This window comes from Thalassophryne amazonica, chromosome 22 (genome assembly GCF_902500255.1).
Source record: "Thalassophryne amazonica chromosome 22, fThaAma1.1, whole genome shotgun sequence".
NCBI lineage: Eukaryota > Metazoa > Chordata > Actinopteri > Batrachoidiformes > Batrachoididae > Thalassophryne > Thalassophryne amazonica.
The window spans coordinates 5,874,734-5,892,728 of record NC_047124.1 but is presented as its reverse complement, the minus strand read 5'-3'; the positions used below and the strand labels follow the sequence as shown (position 1 = coordinate 5,892,728).

General features: G+C 40.9%; 1 protein-coding gene and 1 pseudogene across 1 annotated transcript; both read left to right on the top strand.

Annotated features, from left to right (window-relative positions):
• Positions 1-3,802: 3,802 nt before the first annotated feature.
• Positions 3,803-4,360, top strand: LOC117504458 (annotated as a pseudogene).
• Positions 4,361-4,804: 444 nt separating this feature from the next.
• Positions 4,805-16,408, top strand: ptprr (protein tyrosine phosphatase receptor type R). Its single transcript, XM_034163929.1, has 13 exons — positions 4,805-4,871; positions 5,863-5,983; positions 6,071-6,192; positions 7,806-7,931; positions 9,605-9,794; positions 10,672-10,756; positions 11,916-11,995; positions 13,101-13,238; positions 13,501-13,611; positions 14,097-14,254; positions 14,339-14,452; positions 15,814-15,952; positions 15,984-16,408. The coding sequence occupies exons 3-12, from the start codon at positions 6,089-6,091 to the stop codon at positions 15,905-15,907; spliced, it is 1,200 nt and encodes a 399-aa protein (XP_034019820.1). The 5' UTR covers positions 4,805-4,871; positions 5,863-5,983; positions 6,071-6,088; the 3' UTR covers positions 15,908-15,952; positions 15,984-16,408.
• The last annotated feature ends 1,587 nt before the right edge of the window (positions 16,409-17,995 follow it).

Genomic DNA, 17,995 nt, shown 5'->3' with positions numbered 1-17,995 from the left:
CCTCTGCTTGGCGCTTTTATTTGATCAATGATGCCCCGCCCTCATCCCCCTTATTGGTTGAGCAGGGAGGACATCCGTGAAGTCGCTGTTATTACTGTGCGTCTTGGACACAAATAGCACCTGATCCATCACAGATCACGCTGTGGGATAATACTATTACCCTGGACAGCAGCCAATCAGGTAGCAAGCTGGGTTTTGACACCCCCACCCGCCCCCACTAAGCCAATCACAGATCACGGACACAGAGGCTGAAATCCCTGAGATGTGACTGACAGGCGTTCATTCAGTGAAAAGCTTCCTGTGAGGATGTCTGATGTTTGCTCGTTTAATTGGTAAGGCTATTTGTTTATTAACACATTCATTTAAACTATATATATATATATATATATATATATATATATATATATATCATTTTGAGGTGTTTTGTGTCTTTTTTATTGTTAAATCTTTTGTCACACAGATTTGATTTTCCTCAATGTCTTTAATTTAAAACTGTTATTGCGAAACATTGGAAACATCGGTGAGGAGTAAAATTTAATTTGTTTTTCTAAATGTGAATTCAAGAGTTAATCTACATATTGATTCATGACTTATTAATTATTTAACAGTTTTTATTGCAGCTTTAACAATGAAAGCAACCCGTTTGATTAAAAATCTGAACACCTGTGTGTCTTAGTGCTGGTTTCCTGTAATGTACTTTGATCTGGATTCAGGGTGGCGCGGTGTCTTAGTGTTTAGCCGTGCTGAAGGTTCTCTTCCCACTTGGACCTTTCTGTGTGGAGGTTTTGCACATTCTCCTTGTTTTTGCATGCTTTCCCTCCGGGTTTTCCGGCTTCCTCCCACTTGCAAAGACATGCAGGTTTTAGGTGAAGTGGTGACTCTAAATTGGCCGTAGGTGAGAGTGTGACTGTCTTTGTCCATACATGGCCCTGCGATAGACTGGCGTCTTGTCCAGGGTGAGCCCCGCTCGCACCCTATAACTGCTGGAATAGGCTCCTCCTCGTGACCCTTTACTGGAATGAGCAGGTTTACAAAATAGATGGATCTTGATTATTATTTTTTTAATTAACTTTAGATGTTAGTGATATCGGCTCCAACACCTATTTTTTTCCTCACATCTAAATGTTCCTCAAAGTCAAATAAACCAGTTTTTTTTTCACTTTGAAAAAACAAACCTGCAGCAGTATTTTTAAAATATGCAGCATATATTTTTATAGAATTTGTTTTGACTGTGCTCCCGTAGTTGTTTCTTTGCTCAGTTTGTATTCAGTTGAACAAACTGAAAGCAGATGTTGTCCGGTAATTGAATCAGCTGTGTCTATGTGATTATTGAAGTTCATATTAAATTAAGAGGCAAACAGACGTCTCCAGAAATGCAGCATTTGTTAGGGTTCTGGTCCAGTCAGGTAGTTTTTGGGGTACTCCTGTTAGGTGTTCCCATGTCTTCTAGATCTGTTCATCTGTCCATCCTGTCTTGTCTTCTGTCCTTTAGTTCTGCTTTGCTGTCATTCTGTCTTGGTTAGGCCTCGCGCTCAGTTTGTGTTGTACTTCCTGCTCTTGCCTTTTCACTCATCTCTAGTCTTGTCTCTCCTCTGGTGTTTGCTTTTGGGTTTTTATTCCTATATTCTCATAAGTGTCAATAGTGTCTGTGTTCTATGTCACTTTGTATCTGCCCTCCATGTCATGTTCATGGATGTTGTGTTTCTCTGCTAACAACATTTCTCTTTTTCTTTCTTTAAACTGGAAAACACAAGTTTATTCAAGAAAGCTTCTTTCCTGTTTTTATGAAGCCCTTCAAAAACTTTAAGTATAAATTTAGGTGTAATTTTTTGTTTTGTTAAATGTATCAATCAATCAATCAACAACTTTATTAATTCCACAAGGGGCAATTTCATTTGAGCAGTCCATTTGAGAGAGAAAAAAAATACAATAAAACTAATAAAAAAAACAAATAAAACAGACTTAAGAAGTTAAAATGAATAGCAAGAATATATAAATAGAAACATGGCAGACCTACGGAGCATTTAAAAGTTGAACCGCCGAAGGTATAAACAACTTTAAAAACCAGTTGGTTCCACACACCGGGGACGCATAACGGCGTCCTAAAGGAACCAGGGAAAACTCTCCTAAAAGAACATGACCTGACATAGACAAGAAGATTTCAGCCTTCAGGAGGATCTGTTGATTACAAAAAGTGTAAGTCTTTTTGTTTCACTCCAATAATCTTTGAACAAATTTTAACAATGTTGTTCAGGCTGTTTCTGTCTTTCACTGAGAGGCTGTGAAACCAGCAGATAAATGAAAAACACAAAAGACTCTCAATAAAAGACTGATAAAAACGACAAAGGATTGCAGGTCTAACAGCAGAAGAGTTCAGTTTACGGAGAAGATACATTCTCTGCTGTCCTCGCTTCACAATGGCATCTGTGTTCACAATGTATTCGTAATATGACGTCTGTCCGTTTGTTTTGATATCAGTAAACGTCTGTGGCCAGAAAAAAGACACACTGTGAAAATGCTGATGTAATTAACTATTCAAAGTTTAGTTCCTTTGTTGTGATTTGGCAAATGAAAATAAATAGAAAATTGAAATTATGCTAAATAATATGCAAAAACTATTCACATTTCAAAGACGAATATACAGTTGTGCATGCAGAATGGTGTTTTCTATCCAGATGTACCACCACACCTGAAACAGTTCCTGAAAACAAACCTACTGATGTCATTTTTCACTCTGGCAAAGAAAAGCGTTTTAATTTTTAATAGTGATAAATTAGTGGTGAGACACAGCTTTCTGTTGAGGCATCTATGAATGTTCTTCATTCTCTGATTTTGATGGAAATGGACTTTTCGTAAATATTTATTGACAGTAGCAAGCGGGAAATAAACACGAGTCCTCACATAAAACCAGATTACACAATTGCTTAACTTGTTGCCTAACAAATTTTGGCGTATTATAACGTAGTAAATAAAGTTCTGCTTTTGGGGTAATTTGTGTATTAACTCTTTTTAAAAAGTTTGTTTTATTTATTTTGCTTCACTTTTGGCGTGTTTTCAGGATTATAGAGCTCAACAAGCTTGTTTTTGAACCAGCTACATGCTAACTAGCCAAGCTAGCGTGCAGCATAGTTGTCGTGACCTGCCTATGCTAGCTATTTGGAATGAAATGGTTGCTGGTTGAGGGAATAACCCGGTGTGTCTGATGATTTGCGGACGTTAATGCTGGATTTTATTGTCGCAAATTGAGTTTTACCAGCGATGCATTAGCAGGTTTATCTCCTGTGGAGGAGGTCTCACACTGTGAGGGCGGGTCTAACTCCTGTGGAGGAGGTCTCGCACTGTGAGGGCGGGTCTAACTCCTGTGGAGGAGGTCTCGCACTGTGAGGGCTCTAACTCCTGTGGAGGAGGTCTCGCACTGTGAGGGCGGGTCTAAATCCTGTGGAGGAGGTCTCGCACTGTGAGGGCGGGTCTAACTCCTGTGGAGGAGGTCTCGCACTGTGAGGGCGGGTCTAACTCCTGTGGAGGAGGTCTCGCACTGTGAGGGCGGGTCTAAATCCTGTGGAGGAGGTCTCGCACTGTGAGGGCGGGTCTAACTCCTGTGGAGGAGGTCTGCAGTGAGGGCGGGTCTAACTCCTGTGGAGGAGGTCTCGCACTGTGAGGGCGGGTCTAACTCCTGTGGAGGAGGTCTCGCACTGTGAGGGCGGGTCTAACTCCTGTGGAGGAGGTCTCGCAGTGTGAGGGCGGGTCTAACTCCTGTGGAGGAGGTCTCACAGACTGAGGATTTTTGTGCAGTTGTTATTGATTCCAGCTTTTTAAAATATTCCCTCTGTCTCAGGACCTGGCTGTGGATGTGCGGAGGTTAAACACCAGTCTTCTTCACTGGTTTCGTGAAGGTGTAGCAGCAGCATTGGGCGTACCTGTGAGACGTGCACATTAACCGGCTAAATGTAGGACACGCCCTCACAGATTACTCACCCTCGTTTGATTGATTGATTCATTCATTCATGGTGCGGCTCTTGCAGGAGAAGAAGAACGGCATCGAGCTTTTCGTGTCTTCGGATTGGCCAGGGAACTCTGAGCCCCGCCCAGCCGAAGAGGTCATCCGGTCTCTGAACGTCCAGGTTCTGCATCGCCACCTGGGACACTTTGGCATCACTGAGGTCTCCACAGAGGTGTGTGTCTGCTCCTCTGTCTCCTAGGCAACAGTAGATCATTAGCCAGCCTCGTTAGTCGTCATGGAGACAGACAGGGAGGATAGATTGGGATTATTAGTGCCCAGAGTGCTGCTGCTGAAACATTAATGGAACTATTAAAGTGTCGTGCGCCGTCCTGATGGATTAGATTCATATTAGGACTCTGATATTACAGCTACAAATCAAAAACACAGGAAGTCCAACAGGTACTGACTGGAGTGCGTACTGCTGCCACGGCACAAAACACATCTTCATTCCATGTTTCTGCAGGTCTCCTCCTGGAGGACATCTGCCCTGCATGCTTTAATTATCTTCAAATGAACTAAAGGGAAAAGGGGGACATCCTTTCCTGTCCAGAGGAAAAAACTCGGAAACGACTGTTTTTTGCACAAGAACAAAGAAAAAAAAATCGAAAGAAACTGCTTCAGCTGGTGACAATTTGGCATAAATTTTACTTATCGTCTAATTAGAGTGTTATTTTAAATTTCTAGTTTTGTCATTTGATCATATTGTTAAAAATGAGGAATGGGTCACCAGAGTTTGTGATGATGTGAGATTTGTGTGTCTGGTAGAAGACGTCCTGCAGGGGGCGCTGTGGCACCATGGGAGGAACCCGAGGGACATTTATCCATCATCTTCTTCTGCATCACCTTCATCATCTGCTTCACCTGGTTCTTGGTGCGACAACACACACACACACACACACACACACACACACGTTACACACACACACACGTTAATAACATGTCAGTCTCTGATTGGTCGAGACACCTTACTGCTGTTTACAGTGAGGTCAAAGGTTACTGAGTTCTGGATTTGATGCTAAATTTATTCACATTTGCACAATCATGCTGAAGGTCAAACAATGACAAGTCAGTTTAATAATTATGAAATAATAGAAAATACATTTTTAAAAAATGAAAAAACAAAAGATCGGGTCTATTTTGAAACTCTCAGGCTGATTTGAATGCGTTAAAAAAACAATCAGGTGGAGACGTGCCTAATAAAGTGGCGCTGACTGTCTACACTTACATTTTTTAAACTGGATTTTTGTTTGAAAGCTCAGTGTCATTTAAATATGAAATGTTTAAAATAAGAACCATTTCTGTACATCTTTAAAGGTGTTACGTTGTCCAGGTGCAGTTGTTGGGAGATGTTTATTCCACCAGAGGGGGCTGTTCAGTCACACTCAGCTGGGTTTTCGGAGAGTGAGGAGATCACGCGAGTGCACTCCTCCGGGATCATCACTCAAAATGTAGATCAGCTGTGTTGTTTAAGCACACGTCAGGAGATGACACAAGAACATCTCTGAATCCCTGAATATCTCTTGGAGCTGAAATAAATCAAACACGAAATGTAAAGAGTAAAACGTAGCAGTGTAAATCTGTCTAGAGCAGTGGGCACAAAGCAGATAGGTGAGGGAAGCCACCAAGACACCCATGGCAGCTTGAAGGATGTTCCATGCGTCAGAGGCTGTGACTGGAGAGACGTTTGTGTGTTGCTGCACCTGTCACAGGTAGAGCTGAACACAAAAAGACTTTGTTAAAATAGAAACATGAAGGACAGGATCTGTCGTGTGCCAGGCGAAGTCACACATTTGTCTCTCACTCAACAGCCCGATCTGAGTTTGCATTCAGATGAGTTTTTCTGGTTTGTGTTTTGTTCCCAGGTTTTGTTTCAACTTAAAAAGAAGGTTCAGGTTTCTGACAGACAGCTGAAAGCGCCGTCCCCAAAACTCCCCCACGCCAACCACTCCTTCAGACTCTGCCCAGAGGTCAAAGGGCACCAAGGTTGGCATCTGAAAATACGTTAACGTTTGCCTTTAACGCTCAGACATGTAAAATTCAGTTGTGTCTCATCAAACGTGTGTTTTGTAGGTTTTGACGTCAGAAAGCATGGTCCAAGTTGAACTCCCTGTAGCTGTAGCCACACCCACTCCCCAGCAACAGCCAATCACAGCCTGTTATCGCCCAGGACCTCCTACCAGTTCTTTGCTGAGGTAATTCACCATGCTTGATGTAAATGAAGCTGATATGAACTTGGATAAAAGTCTTTTTGTCTAAAAAAAATAATAATAATAAAAATACTGTAAGGATGTTGATGTGAATCTTCAACCATCCATTTATCCAGTCTGACCTCATGACTTTTATTGTAATGTAATTAGAATTATTCCTCTTCAGTACCCACAGAGGCATAAATTGGATCACCCATAGCAGGAAATTATGGGAAAGAGTAGTGTAAGCTAGGCTGAAAAAAGAGCTGAAGTTCTGTGAGCAGCAATATGGTTTCCTGCTGAGAAAGAGCACTACAGATGCAGTGTTTGCTCTGAAAGTACTGATGGAGATATAGAGAAGGCCAGAAGGAGTTACATTGTGCGTTTGTGGATTTAGAGAAAGCTTACGACAAGGTGCCAAGAGAACAGTTGTGGTATTGCATGAGGAGGTCTGGAGTGGCAGAGAAGTATGTGAGGGTAGTGCTGGACATTGACAAGGATAGTGTGACAACGATGAGATGTGCAGTAGGAATGACAGGCTCATTCAAGGTGGAGGTGGGATTACATCAAGGATCAGCTCTGAGTCCTTTCATGTTTGCAGCAGTGATGGACAGGTTGATGGATGGGATCCGACAGGAGTCTCCATGAACTATGATGTTTGCAGATGACATTGTGAGCTGTAGTGAGAGTAAAGAGCAGGTTGAGTCTAATCTGGAGAGTTGGGGATATGCTCTGGAGAGCAGGGAATGAAAGTCAGTAGGAGCAAGACTGAGTATATGTGAATGAGAGGGAGCCCAGTGGAATAGTGCAGTTAGAAGGAGTAGAAGTGGTGAAAGTAGATGAGTTTAAATACTTGGGTCAACTGTCCAAAGTAATGGAGAGTGAAGTAGAGAGGTGAAGAAGAGTGCAGGCAGGGTGGAGTGGGTGGAGAAAGGTGGCAGGAGTGATTTGTGACCGAAGAATATCAGCAAGAGTGAAGGAGAAAGTTTACAAGACAGTAGTGAGACCAGCTATGTTGTACGGCTTAGAGACGGTGGCATTAACAAAAAGAGTGGTGGAGCTGAAGATGGTGTTTTCTTTGGGAGTGACGAGGATGGACAGGTAGGATGGGTTGGAGACAAAGTCAGAAAGGCAGAATGAGATGGTTTGGACATGTGCAGAGGAGGGACCCAGGGTATATAGGGAGAAGGATTCTGAGGATGGAGCCACCAGACAGGAGGAGAAGAGGGAGACCAAAGAGGAAGTTCATGGACATGCTGAGGGAGGGCATGCAGGTGGTTGGTGTGACAGAGGAAGATGTAGAGGACAGGGTGAGATATGATCTGCTGTGGCGCCCCCTAATGGGTGCAGCCGAAAGAAGAAGAAGAATTATATCTCTGTGTTAAATCATACAAATAAATTAAAATGCTCATTCATGATGCAGTTGTTTTGTTCTACAAATCTTATAAAATCTGATCATGAGTGTTTTGACCCCCCCCCCCCCCCCCACACACACACACACAATAAAATTTTTGTATTTATTTGTGTTTCCACAAGAAATGTCATAAATTCAGAACATAATTTGAAAAATTGTATTGATATCTTTGGTAATCAACATTTTGCCTTACTTCCTATTGTAGCCCCACCCCCATCTTTAGTGAAGACTCCCCCCCGTTGACCAACAGTGCCTCGGTGACTGCCAATAACGAACTAAAACCCTGCTCCTCCCCCTTCAGGATGAAACCTGCAGCAGGACTGCAAGAAAGGTAGGACGGAAGAAAGGAAGGATGAAAAAAAAAAACATGTTTTGTATGCTAGTCCCGCTCCTTTGCAGACTAGCATTTTATAGTCAATTATTAAGATGATTTTTTTTTTCCCCATGGAATTTGCAAGGACTAGCAGAATGTCTTGACTTTTCTAAAGAATGTTCAGGAGTAATTAAACTGATATTTCCTATCAAATTAAACTTTATATAATAAAGACCAGATATTATAAATGCATTAACTACAATTAACTGTCAATGTTTTTAATCCAGGAAGTGACAGAGTTTGCTAGCTATCTTAACACAGATGCTGCAAACACTCACCAACCCAGATAGCTTGGCTACGTAGCATGTAGCCAGATTGGATTAAAAGGCATCAGGGAGACTTTAAGAGCTTGGTAAAATATGTTTTTATAAGAAAAACACAAAGTTTTTTATCTCGGGCACGTTAATCTGCTGCTGTTCTTCCGCTGATTAATAGCAGCCAAGGTCAGACTATTGCAACTATTGATGTAGTCTGACCTTGGCTGCCATTTTGTTTTGTTGGTTACATCAACGTTTACACTGCAGGCGTTAACGTGCTGAGAGGTTTCTTAAGGTAACAAAAGGAAGGAAGATTTAAAGACGGGGATGTTTTTCTTTGTGTGTGCTGTCCACACTGGACGGCAGCCAATCAGCAAACAGACAGGCAGGATGTGGCGGAATCCTGAACAGGAAGCTAGTTCACACGTAGTGAGACAAACCCTCTCACACACTCCTTTTCACCAAAACATCTCCAGTTTTTAGTTTTACTGTTTAAATCTTTGTATTTTCAGTCACATCTGTTTATTGGTTTGAGTTCAGGATCAATCAGTAACTAATGAACCGGTTTGAGTCTGAACGGGAATAGAACTCATTCACATTTGGGGTGGAGCCAGAAATTTAAAACATTGGATTTGTGAGAAAACAAAGGATTTGTGAGGGTTGGAATGTTGTCACCACTGACTTTCTCTGATTGGATTCTGTTAGAGTGGTGGGCGGAGCCAGGGGAGGGTTTAACATTGTAACAAACCTGTTCAAAAAAGAAAAAAAATAATAATTATAAGTTTTAAATTGTTGGGTTCCTTTACATTTTCAGGTGGTTTGTCATAAAGATGTGCAGTCAGGAAATCAAAAAAAATAATAATAATAATAATATTCCTAGGCTTGTAGTGAGATCTTAGCTTTACTTAATTTGGAGCAAAATGTTGGGCCAAAAGTGAATAAATATATAAACAAGGGGGGGAGCTTTATCGTTTTAGAAAATATGTTTGAATTTTTTCTTTGGTGAACCTCTGCTCTCTTTTTTGTGCCATTCGAGATCTTCCTTCTGCAGGGATTTAAGCTCAAGTTCATGAAGCCACACTCATTATTTTAGTAATATCAATTCCACAAGGTCACGGCGGTTCCTGCAGAGTGGTTATTTACTTTTTAGCATTCCTGCTAAAAGGATAAAAACAGTTTAACCACTAGGGGGCAGATCATCCTTAGCTGGAAAAATGGCGCGAGGGTCTCACACTAATAATTTTTGTCATTTTGGGCTTCGGTGACTGTTTCCAGATGGAACGATGCGTTGAGGTAGTCAAACTTGAGTTAATGAGTTGTGACATCATCACCACTTTTCTTCTGTTCTTTCTGCTTGTCTTCTTTCATCTCCAGACGAGGTTCTAATGTCTCTCTGGTGTTGGACATGTCTGCTCTGGGTGCTGTGGAGCCGCTCAGTGTTGCCGTGGTAACCCCCAGGGAGACGGCGGCCAAGGAGTACCTGCTGTCTGCCGGCCGACCAATAACACAGCAGCAGCTTCGTGACATCATCAACAACACACACAAGCTTCATGCAGAATTTGCAGTGAGTAACTAGAAATACTGAGCTTCTGATAGTTTAATTATTGCCCTTATGCCATTATTGATCGATTGGTTGGTTGATTGATTGGTTTGTCAATTGATGGTTGGTTGATTGATTGGTGGTTGGTTGATTGCTCGATTGATGGTTGGTTGGTTGATTGATTGGTTTGTCAATTGATGGTTGGTTGATTGATTGGTGGTTGGTTGATTGCTCGATTGATGGTTGGTTGGTTGGTTGATTGGTTTGTCAATTGATGGTTGGTTGATTGCTCGATTGATGGTTGGTTGGTTGATTGATTGGTGTTTCTTTCATGTTGTCCACTGGATTAAGTCAGTATTCATTGTAAAAATGATTTGAGATCTAATGAAAACCAGGTCAGGTTCCAGACCTGAGTGAGACTAAAGGTACTACATAAACAACATCAGTTTAAATTCAGCCAGGACTCAAAACAGGCTCAAGACAGAAAGGGAGTCGGGATCAGGATCCAATCAAAACAGAATCTTAAATCAGCTTCAGACTCAGAAAACGCTTATAGTCAGGATGCAGTCAGTTAATGTAAAAATAACTCAAAGTGAGACGGACCTTAACAGTTTTAGCTCTAAAAGAGTTGAGACAAAGTCAAGATTGAATCAGATCTTGGAGTGAGACAGGATCAGGTCTAAACCTGGCTAGCACCACCTTGAGTCTGTAGGGTTGAAAGCAGGTGAACGCGACCCGTTCACTTTTTGTAATTGGAAAATTTTTGGTTAATGTGTGAAAGAGTTTTAGATTATAGGTTGTGGTGATTATTGATCAGTAAATGCTGATATTTCTGTAAATCTTTCAGTCAGGATTTTGTTGTTTATACATTTATAACTGCGAATTTCTTTTGATATTTCAGGAAATTCCCATGAATTTTATTGATCCCAAGGAGCTGGATATTCCAAACCATGGAACCAAGAACAGATACAAGACCATCCTCCCCAGTAAGTCCATCAAAAACCCAAAATCTGTCAGAAAACAGTTTATTGTTGTTATTAGACCCCACAGTAAAGGATTTAGTTAAATCTAATGATGGAAACATCTGGAAAATTTGTTAAGATACTCTGAAAACAGTCCTCATCTCTTGTCTCCCGACAAACAGGGAAGTTTTTTTATGTGAGAATGGCCAAGAGTCAAAGGTTAGCAACCATAAGAACAGCTAATATTAAATGTCCTCCCTCACATTCTTGCAGCCTATTTATTTTCTCCACATTGATTTGTTTTCACATGTTAAGACGTTACGTAAAACACTTTGGTCATCACACTTCATTTTTCTGCAGACGTTATGCGGGCGGGGCCATCGATACTGAGGTAGCTTCCTTACAGCTAATCACAGCAAAGATGCTGCTGTCGGTCAAAGCCTGAGCTGTGTTGCCTCAGTTATGGTCAACACCAACATGGGACAAATGGAGTTTAATCAGGTTTTTAATTAAAGCCAAGTCTAACAAGGGTCTACTCACACTGTGCACTCCAGACCACATCTGAGCACATTACGCCCCCAAAGTCCAGTTTGTTTGACTAGTGTGAGTGCTCTGGCCAGGGTCAGGCTGCTGGCATGGGTCTGACCCAACGTACAGAGGTGGTCTAGGACGAGGTACAGCTGGACTCACCACAGCCGCATGTAGTGTGAGCACAAACAGTTACTACTAATATCATTACTACTTGGCTAATACAGTCTTCAGTTCAATTCATTCAACAACATTTGGGTTAAAACAAGCCTGGTTTGTCACCTTATTGATGAATGGGAATCATGGTCATGGAGTAAAAGTGCAAAATATTTCCTCATCTTCTGCTGCCTCCAAGAAAATCTTGCCATGCGTGCAGTAAGTCTAATAAGTCCTTTGGTCTAAAAACACATTAGAAATTGCAAACTTAAAAAAAAAAATTGCATCTTGCTCTTCAGAATGAGTCACCGGAACACCAGTACTGCAATACTGCAGTATTTAAACTGTTTTACTGAGTGAACGGGTTATGATGGCTGCTTCAAAAAAAAGACAGAATTTTGCAGACTGTAAAAGCGCTCCCAACAGGATCTCTTATTTCTTCTGTCTCACCTCCTTTTCTGACTTGTGTCCTTGCTTCTCTCCTTGTCATGTCTCCTAGACCCTCATTCCAGAGTGGTCCTGAAGTCAAACAGCAGCAACGACCTGCTGGGCTCCTACATCAACGCTAATTACATACGGGTCGGTAACATAATCATCGGTAATCACAGTTTGAGTTGGTGCTGTGATAAAGAAACATCTTTACCTCCTGTTAAAGGGAAAAATAGATAAATTCACTCTAACACCAACAAAAAACTTTGAAGATAATTTTTTTTTTTTACAGGACTTCCAGAAAGTTAGGTTTTGGGTCAAAGTCAGACAATTGCATTTGGAACAAAACTACAGGAAGGTTTTTGAGGTTTACATATTTATTTATTTTGGACAAGAGGCCCAGAACCATTCAAGTCCATTCAGGTCTCCAGAACCGAGTCTCGGATCTGCTGAGTGCAGATGGCCGTGCGCGTTTGGACGTACGCTATCAGTTAGTTTTCCCATAATGCCATGTAGGTGTGGAGATAAAGGAACCAACGCTGGTCCATAGTGCAGAAATGGCTTCAGATTGTCTTAAGTCCCACCCATTTTCAAATAGCCCAATCAAATCCAGCTGACACAATGACTTAATTTGTGAATCATGAAGGATAAAAGTATTTCCAGCAGGAGGCAGTGTTGCTGTCAGATTCTGCAACATTTGCCTTCCTTCCTGTCAGAAAACCTTGTTAAAACATATTCTTAAAGAATTTTTTAATATTTTTTTACTTTTAAAGCAGTGTTTCCCAATCCTGGTCCTTGGGACCCAAATTATTGCACATTTTACATTTAACTGCACATACATAATAAGACAAATCAGGTGTGTTCCATTGTTCAGCAAGCTGCTGATTGGCTGAACACACCTGAGCTGAACTCCTCTTGAGTAGAAAACCTGTACTATACTTTGGGTCCCGAGGACCAGGATTGGGAAACACTGCTTTAAAGGATGCGTTACCTCTTTATCTGTGTTTAAAAACATTTAGTTTGGACTCACCTGGTGACACCTGTCAGATGGCTAAAACCCTTTATGACATCACACCAGTTAACTAATGTAATTTTAATTACTGTATTTTCCATACTGGATAGAATAAGTCACATGATACTGTGAACTAGAAGAGCACTCGACAGAGTGCATATCTCCACCAATTCCAATGTAAAAAACATTTTAATGTAGCTTTTATGACACTGTTGATGATGTTGTGTGACTGGCTCTTGATAGGGTTACCAAGGTGACGAGAAGGTGTACATTGCCACTCAGGGACCCATGGTGAATACAGTGAGTGACTTCTGGCAGATGGCGTTTCAAGAGGAGTCGCCTGTCATCATCATGATCACCAAACTGAAAGAGAAGAACGAGGTGAAATGAAAAATGCAAATTACTGTTCTGCCCTTTCGTGGGTAAAACCAAAAACTATGCAAAAAAAATCAGTTTACCGCAAACAAATATGGCAATCTATTATCATACAATTCACATTAATTAACTTAAATTTTAATCAAATAATATAATAAAAATCTGTAATCAGTAATATCCATAGATACTTTGCTATACATTATTTAACCATTAGGTGTCAGTAGTCTCCATTTTTCTGTATCATCTCTATCCGGATTCTTCTCTGCAGAAATGTGTTCTGTATTGGCCGGAGAAGCGGGGGATCTATGGGAGGGTCGAAGTGTTGGTCAGTGGCGTCAGAGAGTGTGAACATTACACCGCACGCAGCCTCACGCTTAAGGTTGGTACGCCCTTTGGATGCAGGCCACGCCCCCTGATCTCTCCCACTCGCTGAAAGTGAAGCCAAAATGTGCTGAGTCTGAATTCTTCTGATCACTTATTGATGCTATTTGAAATCAGGCTGAGATATGAAGGGGTGTCTCGCACCACACAACGACAATTTTATTGTAACAGAATTACAATGACAGCAAAATCTAGCCACGTTTTAGCTCACTATAAATATTTGCGTTGATTGTAATTCTGTTATAATAGAATTACCCAGAAGCAAGAGCTGCTCACATCTCTAATGCACCTTTGTGCAGGGGAACCTTTTTAGATGTGAAGTTTAAATTTTCCTTACTACACATAAATGTCAATGAGATTTAATACAATCAGCCACTAGGGGGTGATAGAGAGATTTTGTCTTCACTTTTGAAGAGGTGTAAAACAATCCATCTCTATTTTTCCTTAAAAACTTGAGACTTGAAGTGCTTTGTATTTGTGCAGTGTGGGAATCAAACCCACACCCTTCAGCATTACTGGTACACATCATGGCCTGACCACAAAACCCCCGACTCAGCGCTGCCGCTGCTGCAGCTGATGAACGACGTTGAGATGGACAGACGGAATGCCACCACTGCGGGACCGGTTATTGTCCACTGCAGGTACTGCCAGAGACACAGAGACGCGATTTCTACTCCAAATGCTTGTTTGCCATCATTCTGTTACCCACAATCCCCTTCTTGCAGTGCCGGGATCGGCCGCACAGGCTGTTTCATCGCCACGACGATAGGCTGTCGGCAGCTGCAGCTGGAAGGAGTCGTGGATGTGCTGAGCATCACTTGTCAACTTCGAGCCGACAGGTAATGCAAACACGTGATGGTGCTCAAACTGCAGCAAAGCGATGCCAGTGTGACCGAGACATTCTCATTTTATTATTATTATATTTTATAAGGAATCACCAGGTTTTCTGGAACATTTTTGTGTGTGTGTGTGTGTAAAAGTCGTAGTGAAAAACGTTTTGAAGTGGATTCTAACCTCTAGCTAATGCTGCGTTCAATAAAGCTCCTCAGTCGGAAATCTAAATTACAGTTCGTCTTTTTCAGCCACCGCATGTTCAATGCAGAAGAACAAAAAAAAGGTGCAAAATCTATTTTGTTGAATGTTTTATTAGAGTAAGAATGATTGACACTCTGTTGTAGAGTGAAATCAGCTCTACCGGTGTCACCAACTGCTTCCACTGCACGTGTCATTTCGGAGCACAGCCGCTCTGTGGGCGGAGTCTCTTTACCCAAAGCGAACAAATGGATTAATGGGATCATTAACCATCAGATGACAAGATAAAACCTCTTAAATCATTCTAAAGTCAGTTTTACACAGAAGCAAGGCCGTTTTAAGCAGGAAAAATGCGATCCTCTGTGATGCTTTGAAATGACGGACAGTCAGTAAACGCAACAGCTAGCAGCCGTGTAGCTGTGGCGCTGCGATCGGTTCCTCCGCCTTTTCTGATGAAATAATGCTGAATTTATGCCGAAATGATTGTTGTACAAAAGCTTCAGATATCTGTCGCTGAGATAGATGATGACTGGAGGCAGTTTGAAGCAGAAACGAGGTGTTAATCGGTGAACCACCGCTGATGAGGCATGCACAGTGAAGGCAGGGAGGACCGTTCAGTCGGCGACACGTCTAGTCAATGCAAGTGGTTTTACTCCAATAAGAGTTGATTTTACACTATGTTGAGTTGATTTAGCCCCGTGGTAAATTATATTTTACTCTATTTAGACTGGGATCAAATGTTATCCCAGCAGAGTACATTTTACTCAGCTTGATTTTACTCGACTTTAGACACTTGAAATTCCCAGCTGCTACTGAATGCAGCATTAGTCTCCAACAGGTTGTCGTATGAATCAAACGTGTGCTTTGTTTGTGTTGGAAAAGTTCTTGTGTTTTATTATCAGGATGGGAGAATGTGGAGTTTTCTTTTAATTGATATCATGTATGCTGAATATATATTGTGCTAACTTTACATTTAAGCGTGACCACTTAATGCTGAGGGTTTTTCATGTAAGATTTGAGGTTTTGCGCAAACTGGCACTCCTGCGGTAATAAAGACTTCAAATTGAAGCAAGACTTCTCTCTTCCTCTTCCTCCACCACGAGTCAGGGCGGTTATTATTATTATTTTGCTGACAGTTTGTTTTTTTGTTTGTTTTTGTTTTGTGCAGAGGTGGTATGATCCAGACAGGTGAGCAGTACGAGTTTGTCCATCACGCCTTGAGCATGTATGAAGCCCGCCTCCCTGCAGAACCCGGCCAATGAGGGAACCTTTAAACCTGGAGGTGTGATCATGTGTACTTTAGCAGGTACGATCTCTGAAAAGAGGAACTTTTACATAAAATTAGGAAGCGAGGGAAGAGGCGGGAATTTAGTTTGAAGAACAAAACGAGCAGTCGCTGCGGACTGTTGAGGGCGTAGCCTGCCGGAGGAGACTAAACATCTGGAATGTATCGGTTCGTCTTCTTTGGTGGTTCTTCACAGGAAATCAAGACAACAACAACAGCAGATGTGACGTTTTTAAACAACCAAACTGTCGTCATGGAGATGTTGGAATCCTTTGAACTGGTTGTCGATTAACACTAATGCGTTTCTGTGTCGTTTACCATTTTAAAATTACTTAACAACATGTTGAAACTGACTGTTAGATATTTGTAGCTTTTTAAGATTCTAATCATTTGTCCAAACTAACCAGGCTAGCCACACGACACGGGCTAAATGCTAACAGACTAACAATGATTTAGCCCCTCGTATGAAACAGGATTTGACCTCCATACCAGATCGAGTGAGACGGATGATGACCTCAAACGAATGCTAGCAGCCAAAATAAATACCCACGGAGCCATGTTTTACTAAATAATTGTCTTTTGTTGTAATAATTTGGCCACATCAAATCTGTTTACTCTTTGTGAGTAAAACTAAACCACAATTTAAAAATTAATTTGTCTACACTGGCTAAAATGTGTCCATCTTTCATTAATTTGTTCCCTTTGTTTGTTTACAAATACAACACAGACCCTGAATGTTACTTATTTATTTATTATTTTTGAAAATAATTCATGATACAAAGCAAAATAATAGCTGGAATTAATAATAAAATTCATACGCGTGTGAAAGTATTGGACATTTAACAATATGATGATTCTGTGATATTTATTTATTACTAAATCTCATATGAGGGGCTCTACAATAACAAAGATGTTGAATATAGACTTCATGTGGTGCAGCATCACTAACCAAAATGCAAACTATCTTAGATGGTTCCACATTAATCTCTAAAATTCAGTATTTATAGATGGAAGCTAACCGGTTCGCTCATGCTCTGACAAGCCTGTGTGATGCTAATCGTATCTTAATGCAATAGTTTTATTTATAGATTTGGCACGTTTTTTTTGACACGTTCATCCAACTACATTTCGAGTTGTTAACTATTTTTCTGTAGCTTTTAATGTCTACAGTTCCTTGAGGTTTCGCTAGCTGTGCGAGTGGCAACTGTTAAACACTAACAACTCTGTTGTCTTTGTAAAAATGTTGAGTTGTTCAAATATCACTGTCCATTACAGTAACACAAGTATTCATAGATGTGAGAGAATGGACACAAAACTCCACTAAACAAATTCAGTTCTTAAAAAATTAAAACTGATGGGATGCACAGTGGGATAAAAACTAGCGAAACATGAGCTTGTCGCGAAGTGGGGTTATAATGTGTTAATTTTATTGATGCTCTAAAGTAACATCTGTTCAAAGACCGATCTATATCATTTTAGTACAAAAATGGTAAATACAAATCACATCATTGTTTGTTTGTGACCCGGCTAGCAACCGAACCAGCTAGCTAGGAAGATAGCATATGTGTGTGACAGTTAGTTCCAGAAAACCGTAATTATTCACTACGCCATCAAATGTGCTGCACATTTCACAACACTGTGTGGATAAAATTCACTTTACCAGACCCGGGCGTGACCTGGTGTATGGACGTAAGGAGCCCTGATATGTTGTTAGATGTTATGCACTTTGGTTCTGGACTTCCCGCTCGCTACACTTGTTAGCCTTGTGCGTTGACGTTTTCTCCACTGTGTTCTGTGTTGCCTGATACCAAAAAAATGTGAGATAAGTTGTAATTTCTGTCATCGCGATGCTTTTTTCTCATTGACATGTTGTTGTAAATTATATCACGGAGTGAACAAGTTATTTGGTGATTCAAAGTAATAACTTTATTTTTATACAGTTTTTACATGTTTTGATAATGTGTTTAGCAGTTGTTTAGTAGATTGTCTCTAAATATCAACTTGTGAACAACAAGATGAAGTTAAGTTTTTGTCAACAAAGCCAGGATTGTGCAAAAGGGGTGGA